The 24,938-nt window shown below is 46.0% G+C and overlaps 2 protein-coding genes across 23 annotated transcripts in view; one reads left to right on the top strand and one right to left on the bottom strand.

Moving 5' to 3' along the window:
- CNIH4 (cornichon family member 4) overlaps window positions 1-15,542 on the bottom strand; it is a 34,583-nt gene extending 19,041 nt beyond the window's left edge. For 3 of the 8 annotated variants that reach the window (XM_002717485.6, XM_051820601.3, XM_089311439.1), the window contains exon 1: window positions 1,751-1,863. In XM_002717485.6, coding sequence (XP_002717531.1) covers window positions 1,751-1,819 — 69 coding nt within the window. In that variant the 5' untranslated portion in view covers window positions 1,820-1,863. Of the gene's footprint in view, window positions 1-801; window positions 833-1,714; window positions 1,864-7,685; window positions 7,781-15,288 lie in introns of those variants that run through there. The other 5 variants (XM_070055385.2, XM_070055384.2, XM_008268358.5 and 2 more) reach the window with 5 other exon arrangements.
- Window positions 15,543-15,570: 28 nt separating this feature from the next.
- NVL (nuclear VCP like) overlaps window positions 15,571-24,938 on the top strand; it is a 109,951-nt gene continuing 100,583 nt past the window's right edge. For 8 of the 15 annotated variants that reach the window (XR_016218883.1, XR_011381469.2, XR_016218882.1 and 5 more), the window contains exons 1-4: window positions 15,571-15,895; window positions 20,516-20,589; window positions 24,663-24,715; window positions 24,805-24,904. Coding sequence is in view for 7 of the 15 variants with exons in the window: in XM_051820594.3 (XP_051676554.1) it covers window positions 15,839-15,895; window positions 20,516-20,589; window positions 24,663-24,715; window positions 24,805-24,904 (284 nt within the window). In the remaining 8 variants the exon portion in view is untranslated. The remainder of the gene's footprint in view (window positions 15,896-20,515; window positions 20,590-24,662; window positions 24,716-24,804; window positions 24,905-24,938) is intronic. The other 7 variants (XR_016218885.1, XR_016218884.1, XM_070055378.2 and 4 more) reach the window with 3 other exon arrangements.

Raw genomic sequence — 24,938 nt, 5'->3', positions numbered from 1 at the left:
AGCAGTTTAACACATATTCTCATGGTATGTACCCAGGAAAAAAAACTTCCCATTTTAAAGATGAAAAAAAAATGAGGTTTAGGGACAGGCACAGCAATAACTGGCTGGGCAGAGTCTGAATTCCAAATTTTCCAACTTTACATAATAGGTTCCCTGTCCATAATAAAGTATGAAGCCACAAGAGAAACCTACTACCCTAAAGTCAGCGCGCGCGCTGCCAAACAAAACATACAACTGGATCAGAAAGGGGTATAGGTACTACCCATGCCCAGAAAGTTCTAAGAAGGCATACTGAGGGGCCGGCACTGTGGCACAGTGGGTTAAGCCTCCACCTGCAACATGGCCATCCCATATGAGCATCAAGTCCTGGCTGGCCCACTTCTGATCCAGCTCCTGTCCCTGGAAAAGCAGCAGATAAGGGATGGCCTGTGCTTGGGCCCCTGCTACCCACATGGCAGACCCAGATTAAGTTCCAGGCTTCTGGCTTCAGCCTGGCCCTGCCCTGGCTGTTGCCTCCACTTGGGAGAGTGAACCAGCAGATGAAAGCGCTCTCACTTGAATGCTGGCTCTCTCCCTGTCACTCCCTCTCTATAACTCTGCCTTTGAAAATAAATAAATAAATAAATAAATAAATAAATAAATAAATCTTTCAAAAAGAAGAAACTATATTGAATGTTTTCACCACAAAGAAATGATGCTTAAGGAGACGGAGAAGTTTATCCTGATTCAAGCATTATTACATAATATATATGGGTACTGAAACATCCCATACTGTACCCCATAAACAGGTACAACTTTTACCTCAATTTTAAAAAGGAAGGACATGTGGTTTCTGAGGAAGGAAAACAAAATGAGCTTCTCATACGTTTTCCCCACCATATTTAACCACGTAAAGCTGGAGTGTGCACAACATCTGCAACAACGCGCCAGGTCCCCAGCCATGCAGGGGTCTGGAAAAGGCAGTTACACTGTAACCTGAAGAGCTACACACAATGCAGAAGTTTTAACACGGACCGCACAGAAAAATGCGAAAGCTGAGAAACGAATAAGAACTATATCACGTGCAGTTACCCAATCTGCCAATCTGCAACCGCCAGGGGCGACCCAAGCATCACTTTGCACAGTTTTTCAAATAACTCCTTACCCAACCATGAAGGAAGCCCTCCGCCTATTTTTGCCCTGAGTCACCTCCGGGGTGCAAACAGGCCCTCCCAGGACCGCGGCGCGCGAGAACAAAGGGGCGGGCGGCGGGGTGAAGCCGGCGAGTGACTAGAGGCGGCAAATCTCGGCTCGTCCCAGCGCGCGGCTGTCCCCCAGAGACTGCCCCGGGACCCCGGGCTTCCGACGAAGGGCGGCGCAGCGACCATTCTCTCCCGATGGCCACAAAGGCGGCCCGGGGACGGCCGTCGCTCCAGACAGGACTGGTTGGGGCGTCGTGGGGTCGAGCGGTGGGTGGGCTGGCCAGGCTGGGAGAAAGCCCGCTCGGACCCCCGGTGAGCGATAACTGGCAGCCAGCCAGGGCAGGACGGGTGCCAGGGTCAGGGCCAGCTCATGTGGGGCAACCAGGGCGCTGGTCCCTGTCCCAGAGGCCCGCGCCGCCGCCCCAGCAAGGCCAGCGCCCAAGGAACCCGCAGCGGCCGCCAGCAGCCTCCCTCGCTCCCGCACAACCGCCCTATTCCCACTGGGCCCACAGCCCTGACTCTAGGGCGGCAACCTCTGGACGGCCTTCGCCCGCCTCAGGCAAGGATACGAAGTAGACTGAGAGGAAGATGAGCGCGCAGCAGTCGAGGAGCGAGAAGACGAAAACCACCGCCTCCATCCTCTTTCTCCTCCTCCGCCGCCGCCACCGCCGCTCCTTCCGTCAAACCGGCTCCCGTGCCCGACCGGCTCCTGATAGGCCCTGGGCGCCGCTCGCTGGGCGAGTCGTGCCCGCCGCCCTGGCGCGGCACGCCGGGAGTTGTAGTCCATATTTTTAAAAACTGCACGGCCGCGGGTCTGGTGCATGCTGGGAAATGAAGTTCAGCGAAACAAATACAGCTCCAAGAGGTGGACATGGACTCTTCCAGGAATACAAGCAACGCTTCTAACCCGCTGGACACCCGGGATGTATTTGCCATACGTGAAATTTTCGTTAGTGTCTGCTCTCAACTTGGGAGAGGAAAGTGGTTTTCACCGCACAGAGCCAATCGGTAACGCCTGGGCTTGACAGTGGAGACCTGCCCTTCCCTGGCAGATCTCAACTTCGCAGGACCTTGCTTAGCCTGTTACAGCAACGTTTCTCTCCCCTCTAGATATTAAGATTTTTAAAAACTGAATACATCGTCTTATTTATCCATTCATTCATTTAACAAATATTTACTGTAAGACCACTACCATGTGCCAACAACTTCAGAAATACAGACTTGAACAAGGCAACAACATGCTGCTCTGGTAGGCAACTAAATAATCGAGGGAAGACTTCAAAAGGTGATAAGCTGTGTGAGCTAATTACATCAAATTCATTCATTCATTCAAACAGTATCTTCTGGGCAGCTGGTGTATGTGAGGTACTATTGTAAATCCTGGAAATACAAAATGAACAAGAGGGCAAAGTCCCTACAAGCCTGTAGCTGGCATTAAAGTAGCAGATATAGACAAAATAAATCCAAGGGCCAGGGTTATAGCACAGCCTGCTGTCATCTGCATCTCAAAGGACAGTAGGTTGGAGTCCTCACCTGCTGCACTTCTAATCCAGCTCCCTGCTAATATGCCTAGAAAGGCAATGGAGGGTGGGCCCCTGCACTCACATGGGAGACCCCATGGAGTTCCTGGCTCCTGGCTTTTGGCTGTTGGAGCCCTGGCTGTTGAGGCCATTTGGGGAGTAAAACAGTGAACGGAAGATATCTGTCTCTCTCTCTCTTTCTATCTCTAACTCTGCCTTTCAAGTAAATCTTAAAAAAAAAAAAAAAAAAAGACCAGAGTGGCTAAAGCACAGTGACCAAAGGGTGAGCGAGTTTTGAGAAGAAGTCAGAGGCAGGCAAGGGAGGTAACACAGCCTTGGAAATCCCTGGAAAAGAGCTTAACTTTTATTCCAATATGATGAGAAACCAGGAGGAGGTTTAAGCTAAAAATACCGTAACTAGATTTACATTTTAACTACTATTTTGGGACAGGAGTTTGGCCTAACAGTTAAGATGCTGCTTTGAACACCCACATCCCTTCTCCCTGGGTCTGAGTCCCAGCAATGCTCCCAATTCCAGCTTCCTCCTAATGTGCATCCTAGGAGGAATCAAATGATGACTCGTTGGGTCCCTGTCACTTATAGCAGAAACGGATTTTGAGTTCTTGGCTCCTGGTTTCACTCTGGCTCAGCTGTTGCTGGCAAAGGGAGTGATGCAGAGATTTCATTCTCCCTCCCTCTCTCTGTCTGCCTCTCAAATAATTGTTTTAAAAGATAATAAGTAAATAAAAATATTCTGGTTGTTTGGTGCAATCAATGTATGAAAGGGGGACTGTGGGGAGCAACTCAGACTAGACTGTTACTCGAATTAAGACTTATTCTATGCATCTGCTCTCCCACAATATGGCGCTGGGAGAGGAGTAAACAGCTTCTACACAGCTGCCTCCAGTTCAACCAATAAACTGTAGGACCTGCTCCTGATTGGAGGAGAGCAGCGTACTCGGCATGTGGGTAGCAGAGTTGGGATTGGTGGAAGAGGACTATAAAGGAGGAGAGAGACAACATGCACCAGGAACACCTGGAGGAACATCTGAGCAGCCCCTGAGAGAGCCGGCTGGAGGTGTGCTGCTCCCCTGCGGAAGTGGGGAAAGTGGCAGGGGGAACCGCCCCTCCACGGAGGTGGAAGGGACAGTAGCCAACCCGGGAAGAACCAGCAGCAAACCCGGGGAGGGCTGAGCAGACGAAAGAACAACGCAGGGTCCTGTGTCGTTCCTCCACGAAGAGGGGGAGCGACAGGGGACAAGTTTTTTAGTAATAAGGTAACTCAGGAGAGAGGAGGATGGACACAGAAATTCATATGATGGCAAAAACATCTGGATTTGCCTGACACAGCATAGTTTCATAGATTCACAAAGGGTTCATAGGTTAAAGCTGGAGGTGCAATTAATACATGACTTATAAATCAGATACTGTTACCCTCCCATTGTACTTTGTACATAGTTCTATCAGAATACTCATTATATTAACTGTCTTCCTTGCATGCTTAGCCAGTCATACCTCAGATTACAATAAAAGTAACCAACTGATTTGTTTTTGTATCCCTTGTACCTTTTATCATAAAGAGCTGGTGCTAAGTAAATGGTTGCCAAATAAAGGACTCATACTGGTGCCAGTTCAAGTCCTAGCTGTTCCTCTTCCAATCCAGCTCTCTGCTATGGCCTGGGAAAGCAAAGTGCTTGAGCCCTGTACCCATGTGGGGGACCTGGAAGAAGCTCATGGCTCCTGGCTTCAGAGAGGCCCAGCTCCTGCAATTGTGGGCATTTGGGGAGTGAACCACCAGATGCAAGACCTTTTTCTTTGTCTCTCCCTCCCTCTGTAACTCTGCCTCTCAAATAAATAAATAAATAATGGGGTTGACACAGTGGTGTAGCGGCTAAAGCCATCACCTGCAGTGCTAGCATCCGATATCAGTGCCAGTTTGAGTCCCAGCTACTCCACTTCTGGTCCAGCTCTCTGCCATGGCCTGGGAAACCAGTAGAAGATGGTCCAAATCCTTGGGCCCCTGCACCCATACGGAAGACCTGGAAGAAACTCCTGGCTCCTGGCTTCGGATAGACCCAGCTCTGGCCTTTGAGGCCATTTGGGGAATGAACCAGCAAATAGAAGACCTTTATTCCTCGCTCCGCCTTTGCCTCTCTGTAACTCTGCCTTTCAAATAAATAAATAAAACTTATACACACACAGACACAAACTTCATCTTATATACATTCATCCTGAAAAGGAACAGAAAACAAAAGCTATCTCATATTCTTTTTTTTTTTTTTTTTTTTTTTTTTTATTTTTGACAGGCAGAGTGGACAGTGAGAGAGAGAGACAGAGAGAGAAAGGTCTTCCTTTTGCCGTTGGTTCACCCTCCAATGGCCGCCGCTGCAGCCGGCGCACCGCGCTGATCCGATGGCAGGAGCCAGGAGCCAGGTGCTTTTCCTGGTCTCCCGTGGGGTGCAGGGCCCAAGCACCTGGGCCATCCTCCACTGCACTCCCTGGCCATAGCAGAGAGCTGGCCTGGAAGAGGGGCAACCGGGACAGAATCCGGCGCCCCGACCGGGACTAGAACCCGGTGTGCCGGCGCCGCAAGGTGGAGGATTAGCCTATTGAGCCACGGCGCCGGCCCTCATATTCTTTATAGGCTGTTTTATTCTGAGAAAGTTAAAAAGTCAATGCCATAATTGCTGGTAATTATTAAATTATCATTTTTAGTTATCATAGCCTTTTCTCTTATTCTAATTGAAAAATCAAAACCCAGTTTCAATGTCAAAATAATGAGGAGGGGCCAGTACTGTGGCATAGCGGGTAAAGCTGCCACTTGCAGTGCCGGCATCCCATATGGGTGCTGGTTTGAGTCCCAGCTACCCCACTTCCGATGCAGCTCTCTGGGAAAGCAGCAGCAGATGGCCCAAGTTCTTGGGCCCCTGCATCCACATAGGAGACCCGGAAGAAGTTCCTGGCTCCTGGCTTTGGATCAGCCCAGCTCCAGATGTTTGTGGCCAGTTGGGGAGTGAACCAGTGGATGGAAGACCTCTCTTTTTCCCTGCCTCTCCTTTTCTCTCTGTGTAACTCTGACTTCCAAATAAATAAATAAATCTTAAAAAAAAAAAAAAAATGAGGAATACCAAATTTGGGAGAAGGAAATGATAGATATATAAAAAGGTGGTTATGTGTGTATGTTACCATGTCTGAATATATTATGCAAAAACTATTTCAAACTCCATTTCTCCTATCACTCTCATAACACAGATCATTTCTAACACAAGCCCACACACAAGCCAACCTCAATTCTGCAGCAGACACCAGCTGGGTGTCCTGCCTAGAGATAGTGTCTGATACCAGAGGTTAAGGGCTCAGTCCTCAGTCACAAACCCTGGGTTTTTTCACCTGTACTGCTTTTGCTGCCTTTTTTATGATTTATTTTATTATTTGAAAGGCAGAGTTACAGAAAGAGAGGGAGATGGAGATTTTTCCCACTTGTTGGTTCACTCCCCAAATGGCTGCAATGGCTGGAGCTGTGCCAATTGGAAGTCAGGAGCCAGGAGCTTCTTCTGGGTCTCCCATGTGGGTACAGGGGCCAAAGCACTTGGGTCATCTTCTACTGCTTTCCCAGACCATAGCAGAGAGCTGGATCGGAAGAGGAGCAGCAAGGACTAGAACTAGTGGCCATACAGGATGCCAGCACCACAGGCAAAAGCTTAACCCACAATGCCACAGCACCAACAGGAGAAAAAGATCTTCCATCCAGTAGTTCACTCCCCATATGGCCACAATAGGCAGGGCTTAGCCTAGCAGAAGCCAGGAAAAAGGAGCTTCATCCAGGTCTCACGTGTGGGTGACAGAGGCCTGAACACTTTGGCCTTCCTCCACCGCTTTTCCCAAGCCATTAGCAGAGAGCTGAACCAGAAGTGAAGCAGCCAGGGCTCTAAGGGGTACCCACGTGGGATGCTGGCATCAGAGGTGGCTACACATGGGCCCCGTAATAATTTTTTGATGTCCAGCTCCAAGACAGAAAGGGTAAAATTAGAGTTTCCATGATATGCCTTAGGGAAAAGAAATTCTACTTACTATGGCTTGCCCTGGGGAGGGAGTTATGAGCCAGCAATTTGGAGGAAAAACAAAAACATTATATACAATAATACCACACCATGACTTTTGTTCTAAATTAGATGTCATATTTGGTGGGGGGGAGCGGAGGCTGGTGATTGGTCCAGCAGTTAAAGACACATGGGATGCCATATCCCACATTAGAGCGCTGAGGCTCAAGTCCCAGTTCTACTTCTGATTCCAGCTTCCTTCTGTTGCATATGCTGGGAGGCAGCAGATGATGGCTCAGGTGGTTAGTTTCCCGCCACCATGTAGGAGACTTGAACTAAGTTCTGGGCTGCTGGCTTTGATTTGGTCCAGCTCTGGCTCTTGTCAGCATTTAGGCAGTAAGCTCATAAATGGAAGATTCTCTCTATATATAACTGCCTTGCTATGTTCCAAATAAATATTTTTTAAATCCTTTTGAAATAATAAAATAAGGGACCTGTATCGTGGTGCCTCAGTTAAGCTGCCACTTGTAATGCTGGCATTCCATACCAGAGTGCTGGTTTGAGTCCTGGCTACTCCACTTCTGATCCAGCTTCCTGCTAATGAGCCTGGGAAAGCAGCGGAAGGTGGCCCAAGCATCTGGGCCCCTACCACATATATGGGAGACTATGATGGAGTTCCTGGCTCCTGGTTTCAGCGTGGTCCAGCCCTTGCTGTTGTAGACATTTGGGGAGTAAATCAATGGATGAAGATTTCTTTTTCTCTGTCCCCACTCCCCCCCCCCCCCCGTCTCCAACACTCTACCTTTCAAATAAATAACATAAAGTCTTCTCTAGAAAGTCCAAAGTCTAGAATTATTCAGAGACAGTTTCTATTAAATTTTCATCCTATATATAGGCCATCATCTCTAAATGCATGTCATACTCTGTACCCCATTTTAGAGTACCTGCTTTTGAGTTCTGGCTCTGCTCCCGATTCCAGCTTCTTGGTAATGTACAACCTTGGAGGCAGCAGGTGACGGCTCAAATACTTGGGTCCTTGCTACACACATAAGAGATATGGACTGAGTTCCTGGCTCTGGGCTTCAGCAAGCCTCAGCCCTGGCCAGGGCAGGGAGTGAATCAACACATGTGCGCTTTTGCTGTCTGTCAGAACAAATAGGGGCCAGCACTGTGGTGTAGTGGGTAAAGCTGCTGCTTGCAGTGTCAGCATCCCATATGGAAGCGGGTTCAGATCCCGGAGGCTCCCCTTCTGATCCAGCTCTCTACAATGGCCTAGGAAAGCAGCAGAAGATGGCCCAAGTCCTTGCACCTGCATGGGAGACCCTGAGGAAAGCCCTGGCTCCTGACTTTGGATTGGCCCAGCTCCGGCCATTGCAGCAATTGGGGAGTGAACCAGCAGATGGAAGACCTCTCTTTCTCTCTCTCTCTCTCTCTCTCTCTCTCTCTCTCTGCCTCTCCTTCTCTCTCTGTGTAACTCTGACTTTCAAATAAATAAATAAATAAATCTTTAAAAAATAAACAAAAACCACACAAAATAACTGGTGGGAGAGGATAAGGAGAAACTTCTTATATCAATAGTTGGAATGTAATATGGTACAGCTGTTCTGAAAAGCAGTTTGAGGGGCTAGCACTGTGGCACAGCAGGTTAAGCTGCAGTCTGCAGTGCTGGCATCCCACACAGGCCCTAGTTCAAGTCCAGGCTATTCCACTTCTAATCCATCTCCCTGCTAATACACCTGGGAAAGCAGTGGAAGATGGCCTTAGTCCTTGGGCCTTTGCACCTACGTGGGAGACCCAGAAGAAGCTCCAGACTCCTGGCTTAGGCCTGGCCCAGCTCTGGCCATTGTGGCCATTTGGGGAGTGAACCAGTGGGTAGAACATTTCTCTCTGTCTCTCCTCTCTCTAACTTTGACTTTCAAATAAATGAATACATCTTTAAAATTAAAAAAGGAAAAAGTTTGGTGGTTCTTCTTGCAATTCTACTCCTAGCTATACACATACCTTAGAAATTTCTAAATAGGTATTCATATAAAATTTGCATATAAATATTCATAATAGCATTATTCATAATAATTCATAAATTCAGCATAATTCAGCATAATTCATAAAGTATAAAGAACACAAACATCCATCAACTGATTAACTGAATAAAATGTCTTACAACCATATAATAGAATATTATGCAGCCATAAAAACAAATGCAGTATTAATACATGCTTTAACCTGTATAAACTTTGCCAACATTAAGGTAAGTAAAAGAAGCCATACACAAAAGTTCATATATTGGGCCAGTGTTATGATATAGCAGGTTGAACTGCTGTTTGTGATGTTGACATTGCACACTGGAGTGCCAGTTTGAGTCCCGGCTGCTCCATTTCCAATCCAGCCTTCTGCCAATATGTCTTGGAGCAGCAGATGGTGATTCAAGTTCTTGGGCCCCTGCCACCCATGTAGGACACCCAGGTTTCCTGGGCTCCTAACTTCAGCCTGATATAGCCCTCTTTGTTGTATTCATCTGGGGAGTAAACCAGTGGACGGAAGCTCTCCCTGTCTCTTTCTCTCTCTCGGAGGCTCTATCTTTCAGATAACTAAATCTTCCTTTTTAAATGTCACATATTTTATGATTCTATGAAATGTCCCTATTAGGAAAATCCATAGAGACAAAAAGATTAATGGGCAGTTCTATGGCGTAGCAGGTAAAGCTGCTGCCTGCAGTGCAGGCATCCCATATGGGCACCAGTTCGAGTCCCAGCTGCTCCACTTCTGATCCAGCTCTCTGCTATGGCCTGGGAAAGCAGTGGAAGATGGCCTAAGTCCTTGGGCCCCTCACCCACATGGGAGACCCGGAAGATGCTCCTGGCTCCTGCCTCTGGATCGGCAGAGCTCCAGCTGTTGCAGCCATTGCAGCCATTTGGGGAGTGAACCAGTAGATGAAAGACTTCTCTTTCTCTGCCTCTGGCTCTCTGTAACTCTTACAAATAAATAAATAAATCTTAAAAAAAAAATAGATTAGTGGTTTCCAGGGGCTGTGAAGAAAGAGGAATTAGAATGGGTATGTGGTTTCTTTTTGTGCTAAAGAAAATATTCTGGAGGGACCAGTACTGTGGCATAGTGGGTAAAGGTGTCCTATATGGGCACCAGCTCGAGTCCTAGCTGTTCCACTTCCGATCCAGTTCCCTGCTAATGAGCCTGGGAAAGTAGCAGAGGATGGTCCAAGTGCTTGGGCTCGTGCACCCACGTGGGAGACTAGGAAGAAGCTCCTGGCTCCTGACTTTGGCCTGGCCCAGCTCCAGTCACTGGGGCCTTTTGGGGAATGAACCAGTAGATGGAAGACCTCTCTTTCTCTCTGTCTCTACCTGCCTCTGTAGCTAAGCTCTGCCTTTCAAATAAATAAAATAAATATTAAAAAAATAAAGAATGACTAATTTGGCTTAAAAATCTAATTATTAGGCTTTACCAAGTAAAACAAATTAGATTTTCTTAACCTTGAAACTCAGTCTCTAGCTCCCACCAAACAAGCAGCTTACCTTGTGAATCTCAATAAAGAATTTCTGACACTCATACTCTCCTCTTTTCTCCATTCTCCTATTGTACATACATGGCCACATAATTTATTTTTCAGATTGGAACATTATGGAGAGAGAGAGGTGGGAGGCTGAATGTACAAAGAACAACGTTCAGAGCATGTATAAGAACAGAGGCCTGATTCAGTCCTTAGCAACCAACCCAGAAGGCAACGTACTATCTGCAAGCCAGGCTCTAGTAAGTAAGACCACTATCACTATCAATCTAGGAAACCAAGAAAGAATTCTGGTGACAATTGGCCCCAGATGGCCAGGACTCCAATAATAAAGAACAGCCTCTTTAATTTCTTTAATGTTACCAACAAAGGGACCAAAGAGGAAGCCAAATCTGCATGCCTAAGCAAATATGTAGGACTCTCTGCTTCTAGTTAATCTACCTATCCCTGGCCTTGCTAATGCTCTTTAATTGGAGCATACTTGAAGTTGTCCCCTTTGTCCCCTTTCATACTTTTCTGCCTGCCTTTGGGTCTCTGCCAAAAGCCAAGTTGTCATGGCTGACCCCCAGCCCTTATCAAGGTCTGAACAACTAGGTTTTGCCTGTTCCCAGTTGGTCTTAATTTATCTCCCCAAAGGGGACACTAATAATAATCATCCCAAATAAACAGGCAAAAATCAGGACTGTCTGGAGCCAATTCAAGACATGTATCCCTTTTGTCAGAAAGCACAGGGGCTGGTGCTGTGGCGTAGCAGGTAAAGCTGTGGCCTGGAGTGTCAGCATCCCATATGGGTGCCGATTCAAGTCCTGGCTGCTCCATTTCCCATCGATCTCTCTTGTGGCTGGGAAAATAGTGGAAGGTGGCCTGAGTACGTGGGCTCCTGCACCCACGTGGGAGGCAGGGGGAAGCCCCTGGCTCTTGGCTTCAGATGTGTCCAACTCCGGCCATTGTGGGCTTCTGTGGAGAGGACCAGCAGATGGAAGATCTCTCTATGTCTCTCTTTCTCTCTCTCTCTCTCTCTCTCTGTGACTCTGCCTTTCAAATAAATAAATCTTTAAGAAAGAACAAATGGTTATTCAAATTGCTTTCTGCTAGTGAGATACAAAATCTGGGAGAGCCAAAGTATGAGGGACAGAGGTGACATGTGCCACTATCAACTGGTGGGGTTGTACCATTAAAGAATGGAAGATGGGACCAGCACTGTGGCATAGCAGTAAAGCTGCCACCTGCAGTTCCAGCATCTCATATGGGTGCCAGTTCAAGTCCCAGCTGCTCCACTTCTGATACAGCTCCCTGCTAATGCACCTGGGTAAGCAGCGGAAGATGGTCCAAGTCCTTGGACCCCTGCACCCACATGGAAGACTCGGAGAAAGCTCCTGGCTCCTGGCTTCAGATCAACTCAGCTCTGGCTGTTGTGTGGTCATTTGGGGAATAAACGAGAGCATGGAAGATCTCTCTCTGCCTCTCTCTGTAACTCTGCCTTTCAAACAAACAAATCTTTAAAAAAAGAAAGGAAGATGATATTTCAATTACTACAGAAGTGTCTGAGATGTATATACACTCAGGTTCTGTAGAGTATTTAATAATCTTCCTGGCTTAGGTATGTGGTATTGTCCATCAAGAATCCTGTATCTGTCAAAACCATCCTTCTGAAGCTAGGAAGGGAGAAAGTAAAATATTTTCAGATAAACGAAGGCTAGAGGAGTTCCTCACCACTAGCCCTTTCCTGCCAGAAACACTCATGAGAGTACTATAGGGAGAAATGGAAGGATACCACACAGTAACTCAAGGTCATGTGAAGAAATAGAAATCTAAATACAGTAAATACAGGGAGAATTATAGAACCAGTGTCACTGTAACAATGATTTGTGACTCCACATTTTCTCCCACATAAGTGAAGAGAATCATGCATTTGAAAGCATTATTATTTCATGTTTTTGAGCACATGATGTACGAAGATTTTGTGACATCAATAATCAAAAGGAATGTGGGAAGAAATACAAAGGAATGGTTTTTCTTTTATGGAAGTAAAACTGTTTCATTAAAAAATGTTTAGGTTTATTTATTTGAAAGGCAGAACTACAGAGCGACAGAAAGACAGAGATCTTCCCTCTGCTGGTTCATTTGCTGTTGGATTCTCCAAAGGCTCACAACAGCCAGAAGGCAAGATCAGGGAACTCACTCAGTCCAGGTCTCACACTCACGGGTGGCAGTGTTACCGGACAATGAAGGTGATCTCAGCTCTTGTCTCAGGTCCAGAAGATCCCCCCGCCCCGTAACTCTGACTTTTGAAATAAATAAATAAATCCTAAAGAAACAAAACAAACAAAAAACAACTAAGCATTGGTAAAGACAGCCTGTGGGAAGAGACTTTTTCCACTCTTTTTTCTACTCTTCAAGGAACTCTGCCTCTTGTCTCATTCTGACAGGAACCTGACCTAACTGCCTCTTAGTCCATTAAACTCTTTTTAAAAAAATTTTTTTTTATTTTTTTGACAGGCAGAGTGGACAGTGAGAGAGAGAGACAGAGAGAAAGGTCTTCCTTTGCCGTTGATTCACCCTCCAATGGCCGCCGTGGCCGGCGCATAGCGCTGATCCGAAGGCAGGAGCCAGGTACTTCTGGTCTCCCATGGGGTGCAGGGCCCAAGCACTTGGACCATCCTCCACTGCACTCCCTGGCCACAGCAGAGAGCTAGAGAGCTGGCCTGAAGAGGAGCAACTGGGACAGGACCGGCGCACTGACCGGGACTAGAACCCGGTGTGCCGGCGCCGCAGGTGGAGGATTAGCCTATTGAGCCGCGGTACTGGCCTAGTCCATCTAACTCTTCACAGCAAAGCCCAATTACTTGATTCACACTGCTGCCTCCCAAAGTCTGCTTTAGTAGGAAGCTGAAGTCAGAAGCTGAAGGTGGGATCCGAACCCAAGGACTCCAATGTGGAATGTCTTATCTTGCTAGGCCAAATGCCCACCTAGGAAATTGTTTTTTAATGACTATTGTTTAAGTTTTACAAGATGAAAAGACTTCTGGAGATGTTCATTGGTGATAAATGTGCACGTTTTAATGTTTTTAGTAACATGAAACCGTATACTTAAAAATGTTTTGGGGTGGTACTGTGGCCCAGCAGGTTAAACTGCTCCTTGAGACACCCACACCCTATATCAGAATGCTGGTTCCAGCTAGCTACTGCAGAAGCTAGCTGCTCTGTGCTTCTAATCCAGTTTCCTGCTAATGTGTCTGAAAGGCAACACATGATGGCTCAGGTGCTTAGGTCCTTGCCACCCTTGTAGGAACCAGAGGATGGAAGATTTCTCTGTCCTTCCCTTACATTCTTTCAAATAAATAAATAAATCTTAAAAAAAATTTAAGGGCCAGGCGTTTGGCACAACAGTTAAGATGGGGCTCGGGTCACCCGTATTCCATTTTGGAGTGTCAGAGTTGGAGGCGCTCTGATAAGCTGTCCATAACATTGTCATAAGCCAAGACTGGTGTTGTGGAATGCTGGCATCTCATATAGGAGCCAGTTCAAGTCTCGTACTCTGCTTCTGATCCAGCTCCCTGCTAATGGCCTGATAAAGCAGTAGAAGATGGCCCAAGTACTTGGGCCGCTGCACCCACAAGGGAGACCTGGAAGAAGCTCCTGGCTCCTGGTCTCTGGCTTCGGCCTGGTCCAGCCATGGTTGATGCAGTCATATGGAAAGTAAAACAGTGGGTAGAAGATCTCTCTGTCTCTCTCCCTCTCTGTAACTCTGCCTCTCAATTTTTTTTTTTTTTAAAGAGCAAACATCAAATTTAGTAAAAAGAAAATATTACCATAAGCCAATGTGGTATGAAATAATACTGAAAACAAAATTAAAACAAAAAGTAAACAGAAACCCACATTGCCTTTTTTTTAGTAGTAGTAGTAGCAGTAGTATTTTAAGATTTATTTGAGAGGCAGAGTTACAGAGAGAGGGAGAGACAGAGAAAGAGGTCTTCCATGCACTGGCTCACTGCCCAAATGGCCAGATCTGGGTTGATCTGAAACCAGGAACCAGGAGCTTCCTCCAGGTCTCCCATGTGGGCACAGCAGCCCAAACACTTGGGCCATATTCCACTGTTTTCCCAGGCAATAGCCTCAGAGAGCTGGATGGGAAGAATAGCCAGGACTCCAACCAGTGCCCATATGGGATGCCAGCACCACATAAGGAGACTTAACCAACTATGCCACAGCACTAGCCAACGTTTCTTTTTTAAGCGAATAATTATCCCTTTGTGTCTCTGTAACTGCATGATGAACTCCTTGTGGTAGACACATACCTGTATCTAGGCCAAGGAGTCTTGCACTGGATGTGCTCCAACAAACTACCTACACACAGTAGCCTAACAGCAAATGAGGTTTTTTTTTTTTTTTTTTTTAAGATTTGTTTTATTTGAAAGGCAGAGTTAGGGGAGGGGAGAGAGATCTTCCATCAAATAGTTTATGCCCCACATGGCCAAAAAAGCTGAAGGCCCTTCCAGGTCCCCCAGGTGGGTGCAGGGGCCCATGCACTTGGGTCATCTTCCTCTGTTTTCCCAAGCACATTAGTAGGGTGCATCCATATGGTATGCCGGTACTACAGGCGGGGACTTAATCTGCTATGCCACAGCACCGGCCCCACAAATGAGTTGTTTTTTTTTTTTTTTTTTTTTTTTTTTAAGATTTTATTTATTTGAGTTACAGAGAGAAGTCTTCTGTCTTCTAGTTCACTCCCCAAATGGCCACAGCTGGGCCGATCTATAGCCAGGAGCCAGGCAGGAGCTTCTGGGTCTCCCACGCGGTTGCAGGGGCCCAAGGACTTGGGCCATCTTCTACTGCTTTCCCAGGCCATAGCAGAGAGCTGGATCAGAAGAGGAGCAACCGGGACTAGAACAGCGCCCATATGTGATGCTGGCGCCACAGGCTGAGGATTAACCTACTGCGTCACAGCACCGCCCCCAACAAATGCGTGCTAAAAGTAAGGAGCGACCAGTTAGACTGGTAAACCAGTCCTTTTTTTTTCTTCTTACCCAGCCTCTTCAGCGGCCGCAGTAAAGGAGGTGGTTTGGAGAAAAAGCCAACAGTGAAGGTGGTGGAGTGTCTTTATCATTTAAATCATTCCTAAGGTCAGTCTTTAGTTCAGCTAACATTCTCTGCCCAGACCAACTTTGCATCCGAATAGGTTGGCACGGCTGGAATGTAACAAAGCCGAGTGTACCTAAAGATACCGGCGAGAGGCTCAGCGTGTCCTCAGCCGCCTCCGTCCTGTGTCCGCTCAAGCTGGGAACCAATAAAGTTGGGCTTGTTCAAAAGGGTCCTCGCCATCCAGGGGCTGTTGGATAAGCCTGCAAAACACGTCATCTAGAAACTCTTCCACGTTTTCAATTTTTCTCTTTCTCCCAGGTAGTTGTTTTTTTCTTCACACTCAGTATTTGTTTCCGTGAGGAGAATGGCGCGGGCTTTGCTGGGCGGGGCGCATCCGGGATGCGGCTGCGCAGGCGATCGCGGCGGGCAGCCTGAAGAAGGCCCCCTGTGCTCGTGGAGCGGAAGGTCTGGGCTCTGGCCTCAGAGACAGCCGCGATGAAACCTAGACCTGCGGGTTTCGTGGATAATAAGCTCAAGCACCGCGTTATCCAGGTGTGTATTCTGCCTAGCTCGGTCTTGCAGTGGTCTCCGGCCGCTGCCCTAGGGCGTCAGCTGGCCGGCGTGCCTACCCCACTTAGTCTCCTGCCCAACCAGGGTTTCGGCGTGGGTCTGTTGACAACTCCACTGCCTTCTCCGGTGGTACGGGGCCTTCTCGCTCTACCCTGGGGCGGAGTCGCCCTGCTCGGGTCTCCAGAATGATGTCTTAAGGGGAGTGGTGTGACTTAGGCTTTGAGCCACAGCCTTCTTACGTTCTTAAAATAGGACGGAAACATTCTTCAGACGCCCGCGTGTGCGAGCCCCTTTGTGGGGCTCATAAAGAAAAAGTTAATTTCCGCTCTCGAGGAGCCTGAGTCAGATTAGGAAGCACAGAAGGAAGTAACGGGTTGTGATTGTGTTAGATTCTTTTTATACGTTTTACGGTTATTTTTATCTATTTGGCACAGAGAGAGAGAGACAGACAGATGCATCTTCCATTCTGTACTTCACTCCCCAAGTCCTCAACGGCTAGAGTCTGGATAGGCCGAAGCGAGGAGCCAGGAACTCCATCCTAAGTCTCTTTGTGGGTAGCAGGTGCCAGGCCCAGGAACCATCTGATGCCTCCCTGGATGCGTTAGCAGGAAGCCGGGGGAAGCAGAACTGGCACCCTGGCGTGGGCCGCTGGTGTTACAGGTGGGATCCTAGCCCACTGTGCCACAATGGTGCTCCTGTGTTAGGTTCTTTACCAGTGGTTTCTCACTTTCAAATCCATCAACAGAAAGCAGTGTTTAATAACTCTTTTTAAAAAAAAGCAGCAGTTGTGTGGCAACTACCTTGGACTGGTAAAGTCAGGAAGCCGCCTGAGTTAAAACATGTGAAGAGATTTTTCTTCACATATTGTCCTTGCTTTTCTTTTAACACACCTGCTACTTTTCCACTCTTTGGGTCAGTCCCTTTCCCCTAACCTGTAGTGGTTAGAAGCGCCCTGAGTCTCAGTCCTCTGAACTTGCCTTATGTTCTCTCTCCTCCTACTCCTCCCTTATCTTCCATGCTTCTAGATGACCTCATCTGGTCTGAACCTTTAAGTACTACATATATCTCCACGACTCCTAAATTTATGTCTCCAGACCTGATTTTACTTTGAATTCAGGGTTGATGGATGCAGCTTCCAAGTTCACACTGTCTCTTGGGTGTTTCAGCCGTCTCCAGCTTCACCTGGCCAAACCAAACTTTTGATGTTTCCCCTCCAAACTCGTCCTTAGTGTCCTGTACGTCATCACTATTCATCCTGTTATTAAGAATCATGCTGTTTGCTTTTTCTCACATCCTGTATGCAGTCCATGAACAATCTGGTCGACTTTACCTTCAAAATACAATTCTTGGGGCCAGCATTGTGGTGTAGCAGGTAAAGCTGCCTGGGACAGTCACTCCATGTGGGCCCTGGGTTGTGTCCTGGCTGCTTCACTTCTCATCCGGCTCCCTGCTAATAGCCTGGGAAAAGCAGCGGAGGATGGCCCAAGTGCTTGGGCCCTTACCGCCCACGTGGAAGACCTAGATGAAGCTCCTGGGACCTGGCTTTGACCTGGTGCAGTGCTGGCCGTTGGGGCCATCTGGGGAGTGAACCAACAAATGGTTCTCTCTTCCCTTCTCTTAACTCTAACTCTCAAATAATTAAGTCTGACTGTTTTATTCTGCCTCTCTGGCTTTAAATAAAGTCATTACATATTCTGCTCTTTTGCCTTTTTTTTTTTTTTTTTAAGATTTATTTTATTTGAAAGACAGAGTTACAGAGAGAAGTAGAGCCAGAGGGAGAGAGGTCTTCTGTCTGCTGGTTCACTCCCCAAATGACCGAGTTGGCCAGAGCTGAGCTGATCCGAAGCCAGGACCCAGGAGCTGCTTCTGGGTCTCCCACATGGGTGCAGGGGCCCAAGAACTTCGGCCATCTTCTACTGCTTTCCTAAGCCATAGCAGAGAGCTGGATTGGAAGTAGAGCAGCTGGGACTTGAACCAGCATCCATATGGTATGCTGGCACTTTAGGCTGGAGCTTTAACCCACTGCGCCACAGTGCTGCCCCCCCCCCCCTTTAAAGATTTATTGATTTGTAAAGCAGAGTTACAAAGAGAGAAAGAGATCTTCCATCTGCTGGCTCACCCCCACCCCACCCCCCATAGCTGCAACAGCTGAGGTTGGGCCAGGCCAAAGCCAAAAGCCTGGCATTTCACCTGGGTCTTCCAAGCCAGTGGCAGGGCCCAAGAACTTGGGCCATCCTCCATTGTGTTCCCAGGCACATTAGCAGGGAAATGGATCGGAAGCTGAGCAGCTGGGACTCCAACCAGCCCTCTTAAGGGATTCTGACATCCCAGATGGCCACTTAACCCACACCACAATGCCTATCCTCATAGCTTTCACTTTGGGTCATTATAAAAAGTAATAGATTTTTGTGGTTTAAGATAAAAGGGACAGAGAAGATCGTAATATAAAGAGAATGAATTCCTCTTATCTATACTTCTCCAATAGTAATCAAGGAGAGTTTCTGTTACAACTTTTAAAAAATTTTTAAAACTTTTTAATTTTTTAAACTTTTAAAAAAGTGTGTATAAACTTTTTTTAAAAATCACAGACTTCATTTGTTCTTCTGCTTGCTTTTTTCACTTAGCAGTTCTTTTTACACATCTTGCCACAATTCATAACCTTCAACTCTTTTCAAGTAATATATTAGGTATCTTGCTGCATAGCAGTCATGCTAAAATTTAGCAGATTAAAGTAGATTTCTTCCTGTTGTCATCAAGGGGCATTTTGACTTGTAGCAAGTATAAGATATACATTTGGTATATAAAATACAATTGGCATATTTTAAAATTAACTGTAGAGGGCTAGCATTGTGGCACAGTGGATCAAACTGCTTGTAATGCTGGCATCCCATATCCGAGCACTGATTCAACTTCTGGATGCTCTGCTTCCCTTCAGCTGCCTGCTGGTGTGCCTCGGGAAGCAGCAAAAGGTGACTCACGTGTTTGGGCCCCTGCTACCCATGTGGGGAGATGAGGATAAAGTTGCTAGTTCCTAGCTCCTGGCTTCATCCCGGCCCAACCCTGCCTGTTGCAGACATTGAGTAGTGAACCAGTGGATGAAACATCTCTGTCTGTCATTGTCTTTCAAATAAATAAGTATTTTTTAAGCTTTATTTGAAAGGCAGAGATACTGAGAGAAGGAGACAGAGAGGGAGAATCTTCCATCATTTGTTTACTCCCCAAATGGCTACAGTGGCCAGGGTGGGCCATGCTGAAGCCAAGAGCCAGGAGGTTCCTCCAGGTCTCCCACAAGCAAGTAAGGCCTCGTTTACACTTCCTTACCTGTAAAATGAGGATAGTGGTATCTCCCTGAGTGTTGAAAGAAATAATGTGTGAGGCCGGCGCCGCGGCTCACTAGGCTAATCCTCCGCCTAGCGGCGCCGGCACACCGGGTTCTAGTCCCGGTCGGGGCGCCGGATTCTGTCCCGGTTGCCCCTCTTCCAGGCCAGCCCTCTGCTGTGGCCAGGGAGTGCAGTGGAGGATGGCCCAGGTGCTTGGGCCCTGCACCCCATGGGAGACCAGGAAAAGCACCTGGCTCCTGGCTCCTGCCATCGGATCAGCGCGGTGCGCCGGCCGCAGCGCGCCGGCCGCGGCGGCCATTGGAGAGTGAACCAACGGCAAAGGAAGACCTTTCTCTCTGTCTCTCTCTCTCACTGTCCACTCTGCCTGTCAAAAAAAAAAAAAAAAAAAAAAAAAGAAATAATGTGTGAAAGGCTCCTAAGCAAGTGCCTAGCACAGAGGTTCCCAAACTTTTTGGTTCACAGGACCCTTAGTTTCTCAGTTTTTTCATGGTATTCCTAGTCCAAATGCAGTATCTGATAGGTCTGCTTGCTAAGTAGTTAGGTTCAGGCAGCTTCATAAGTAATTGTTCCAGATAACTTAGTAGCTGTTTGAAAAGTAAATACAGAAATCAATGGAAAATTTATAAATTTGTATTTCATCCATTAATAATTATACTTAGTTACTAATGGGATTTGTACACCTGTGGAGCACTTTGTAAATCCTCAGACTGTAGAATCAAATTGTAGCTTGCCACTCTGATTTCTTATTCTACATTGATTTCTGCATGATACTTGCTTTTTATCACAACAGTCTCTGAAAACCTACTTTTGCAAAGATATGACATAATCAAAAAAGATTTAATGGTGAAACTGAATTACATCAAGCTAGTAGTTCCTGCAGTGTCTGGCAGATGTCAAATGTCACTCTGTTCTCTCCATTATAGTGTACCATGGTACACTGGTTATTTTACTGCTGTGTTCTGGGAATGTTTGGGAAGCTAGGATATAGGAAGCCCTCACTATCCTACAGCTATTCTTGTTAATGTTGTTGCTATTATTATTATTATTGCATTTTCATGGTGATTAATAGTGTTAATGAAATTCTGATTTCAGATGTGACAGTTATTTGGTGATTTTTATTATGTTTCTGGTATGCTTTATTAATGAAAAGTTTACATTAAAGCAGAGTATGCTTGAATGTTTCTCTTTTTTGTTGTTGTTGTTTAAAGCCACTAAGCTTGAGATACTTAGTATTTTATATTTGTCACATATTCTGTTTTAGTACCTCACCAGTAACAGATGTGGCAAATATGTGGACACTGAAGTCTTAGCATCTGATCTGCAAAGAATGTACAGGTAAAGAACTGTGGTTTCCAAATTACTGCTTTTTATCTGCCCTTGATTTTTCTTTTAAAAGATTTTTCTTATTTGCAAGGCAGAGTTATGTGTGGGGCAGGGAAATAGCAGAGAGAGAGAGAGAGAGAAATCTTCCAACCTCAGGTTCACTCCCAGAATAGCCACATCTGCCAGTGCTAGTGCAGGCCAAAGCCAGAAGCCCAGAATTTCATCTTGGTCTCCCACATGGGTGGCATGAGCCCAAATGCTTGGGCCATTTTCCACTGCTTTCCCAGGTACTTTAGCAGGAGCTGAATCAGAAGCAGAACAATTGGGACTTAAACTGGTGATCATATGGGATGCTGGCCTTGTAGGTGGGGGTGTAATTCACTGTATTACAACACTGGCCCTTCCTGTGCCTTTTTAAAAGTTTCCATCCTGCTTAAAATTCCAGTTGATATCAACAGCTGCTGACTTCAGTTGACTTGGAACTCAGTTTAGGTATACTGTATTTACCAAGCACCTGTTATATGTAACAAGCTCTCTGTTTTACTATGAGGAATGGCTACTTCTTATCTTAAGTACTTCACAGTCTGGTCAGGAGATAGATGAGCTATTATTTACTTTCCTGCTTCCTTAAATTTTTAAATATCAGGTTAAGCCGCAGCCTAGGATATAGGTACTCGATATGAGCACCAGTTCAAATTCGAGCTGCTCCACTTCTGATCCAGCTCCTTGCTAATGTGCCTTGGAAGGCAGCAGAAGATGGCCGCGTACTTAGGTCCTTGCACCCACATGGGAGACCCTGATGGAGGCTCCTGGCTTTAGCCTAGCCCCAGCTGTTGTGGCCATTTAGGGAGTGAACCAGCAAATGGAAGATATATTCATTCTCTCTCTCTCTCTCTCCTCCCATCTCTTCTCTGTAACTATGTCTTTTAAATAAATAAATAAAAATCTTAAAAAAGAGAGAAAGATCTACTATTTGATTGATATGAATGGCTTGAATCACAAAACATTTTCACTGGGGTGACTAGGCAACAGCGGGATTGGTTTCTTAGGACGTTTCTTTCCTTGGCCTGAAGGTGGCTGTCTTCTCTTTGTCTTTAAACCTTTTTTCCTCTATGTACATGTCAGTGTCCTAATCTCTGTAAGCACACCTATCTATGAGTTATATTGGCCTAGAGCCCTCCCTATGACCTCATTTTACCTTAATGACCTCTAAAGCTCCTGTTTCCCAATAGAGTTATTTTCTAAGGGTCTGGGGATGAAGACTTAAGCACCTGAGTTTGAAGGAGATACAGTGCAGTCCATCTCATGCTGTCCTCTGGCTCACCCAAAATTCATGTCCTTCTTACATGCAGATACTTTCCTTCCATTCCTGTAACCCCAAAAGTCTGAACTCATTTCAGCAGCAACTCTGAGTTCCAAATTTCATTGAGCCCTCATCCAGGTCAGGTATGGGTGAGACTCAAGGTATGATTCAACCTGTGGCATAACTCCCCTCCAGCTGTGAACCTGTGAAACCAGATAACAAGTTGTCTGCTTCCGAAGGACAGGCATATATAGATGTGCTATTCCAAATGGGAGGATTTGGAAAGACAAAAGTCTGGGCACAAGCAAGTTCATAGCCTAGCAGAGAAAATTCCATTTGACTTTAAGGCTGGAAAATAATCTTCTTTGGCTTGATGCTCTGTGCTCAGGGCTCTGTAGGGTAGAAGCCCTGTCCTCTGCAACCAAGGAGGAGACAGTGCAGCTCCTGGACCTGTGCCCTCTGGGCCTGTGGTGGCAATTGCAACCATGCTGACTTCAGAGCCTCCTTCAGGATCACGTTTTCCCTTTTCTTAAAGGATAATGCACGTTTATACCTTAATAGTTCTATTGACCTTATCCTATAGAGTTCTATAATTCCAACAGCTTCCTTATTTTTGTCCCATCTCCTTCAGACCAAGTTAGCAGTTTCCTGTTGCTATCACCCCATCTTTCCCCCCCTGGCTTCTGCTCAGAGAACTGATTAGATTTGCAAGTCATTCACTTGTGATCTCTTTGGTAAGTTATCGTCCAGCCACTGTTATGGATAACCCGAGAATTTTCCAAACCCTCTAGTTCTGTTTCCTTTTTGCTTGACAATTCCTCCTTGATTTTTCCTACTACATAACCACAATGGCACCTAAATTATCTTTTTAAACATTATTTATTTATTCATTTTATGTTTTTGAAAGGCAGAGTGACAGAGAGAGAGAGAGAGATCTATCTGTTCATTTATTCCCAAATGTCAGGAACAGCTGGGACTGAGCTTGGCCAAAGCCAGGAGCTGGGAAATCAATCTGGGTCTCCCATTGTGGGTGTTAGGAGCCCAGTTTTTGGAGCCACTGTCCCCAGATTTGCATTGGCAGGAAGCTAGAGTCGGGAATTGGAACTAGGTCTTAAACCCAGGGACTTCAATGTGGGAAGGGGGTCTGCCAACTGACAGCTTAACTCCTAGGCCAAACACCTGTCTCTCACTTGAATTTAATAATAAGGGAACAAGTTAAATCGAGGGACCTGCATTGTGGTGCAGTAGATTGAGCTGCCTGCCACCTATAATGCTGGCATCCTGTATCAGAGTACCAGTGTGAGTCCTGGCTGCTCTGCCTCCAATCCAGCTCCCTCCTAATGCACCTGGGAAAGCAGTGGAAGATGGCTCAAGGACTTGGACTCCTGCCACCCATGTGGGAGATCCAGAAGGAATTTCAGGTTCTTGGCTTCAGTCTGGTCCAGCCCTGGTCATTGCAGCCATTTGGGGAGTTAAACAGCAGATGTAAGTGCGATCACGGTCGATTATGCGTGTGCTGTCTTTCTGTCACTGGGCCTTTCAAATAAATAAAATAAATCTTGGGGGGAAAAAAAGGTACCTAGATTGTATGTCATTTTATAAATCAGCTGACCCATACCTTTCTGAAATGTCAATGTCACATACACAAAAGGTAGAGATATGCTATAAATTAAAGGAGTAGGGGCCGGTCCTGTCGCGTAGTGGGTAAGCATCTCATGTGGGCGCTGGTTCTAGTCCCGGCTGCTCCTCTTCCGATCCAGCTCTCTGCTATGGCCTGGGAAAGCAGAGAAAGATGGCCCAAGTCCTCTGGCTCCTGGCTTTGGATTGGCACAGCTCCAGACATGGCGGCCAACTGGGGAATGAGTCAGACCTCTATCTGTCTCTCCTCTCTCTGTGTAACTCTTTCAAATAAATAAATAAATCTTTAAAAAAAAAAAAAAAGGAGTCTAAGAGACATGACAACCAAGTAAATACATGAATCTTAACTAGGTTCCAGATTAAAAGAAAAATAGATCTAAGCATTTTGGGGGAATTGAGATAGTTTAATATGGATTATGTATTAAATAATATTTTATCCATATTAAATTTCCTGTGTGTGCTAATTGTGCAGTGGGTGTGTGGGTACCTTTTTTTTTTGTTGTTAAGATTTATTTATTTATTCAAAAGGCAGAGTTACAGGAGAGGGAGAGAGAGCTTTATCTGCTGGTTTATTTCCCACATGGCTACAATGACCATCTGCTGATTCATTTTCTAAATGACTGAGCCATGCTGAGGCCAGGAGCCTAAAAATCCCATCCAGGTCTTCCGCATGGGTGACAGGAGCCCAAGCACTGGGGCCATTTGCTGCTTTCTCAGGTGTATTAGCAGGGGGTTAGATGAAAGTGGAGCTGCTGGGGTGTGAAGTGGTGTTCATGTGGGATCCCTGCATTGCATGCAGTGGCTTAACCAACTGTGCCACAACATGGGTTCTTAGATACCTATGTTTTGTTTTGTTTTGTTTTGTTTTGTTTTTCCACAGAGAAACACTTGAAAATATTTGAGGTGAAGTGTCTGTAACTTATTTTCAATTGATTCTGCCCCCAAAACTTCACATAGGCTTGGGAAAATGAGAAAAATCAAGGGAAATCATAATAGTGAAAGTATAAATGTAGAATTTATTTGAAAATAGATGTATGGCCTGTGTGACTGTAGTGGCCATAATTAATATTAAATAGTCATGCCAATGTTTATAATATTTAGAGTGAGCTTAATGGAAAACTATTGTTCTTGTTACTCTTTTCAGTATAGACTACGGGCGAAGAAAAAAAAATGCTTTTAGGATTCAGGTGGAAAAAGGTGAGTCTTTAATTGCTGTAGTTGACTTTTCGGTAAAGTTATATATAAATGGACTGTTTTAGTTCATGGTATTTTTCTTTTCCTTTCAGCCTTTAACATAATTGGCAATGAGAAGGAATTTAAGAATCTGACAGAATTAGAAGATGAACATAGAGCAAAAAGAGCAAGACGGGATGAAGAGGATAAGGAGTAAGTATTGCAACATGGGGATTTCTCCCTACAG

This window comes from Oryctolagus cuniculus, chromosome 13 (assembly GCF_051225735.1).
Source record: "Oryctolagus cuniculus isolate XC-2025 breed Fujian yellow rabbit chromosome 13, ASM5122573v1, whole genome shotgun sequence".
NCBI lineage: Eukaryota > Metazoa > Chordata > Mammalia > Lagomorpha > Leporidae > Oryctolagus > Oryctolagus cuniculus.
This window is presented reverse-complemented; position numbering and strand designations above follow the sequence as displayed.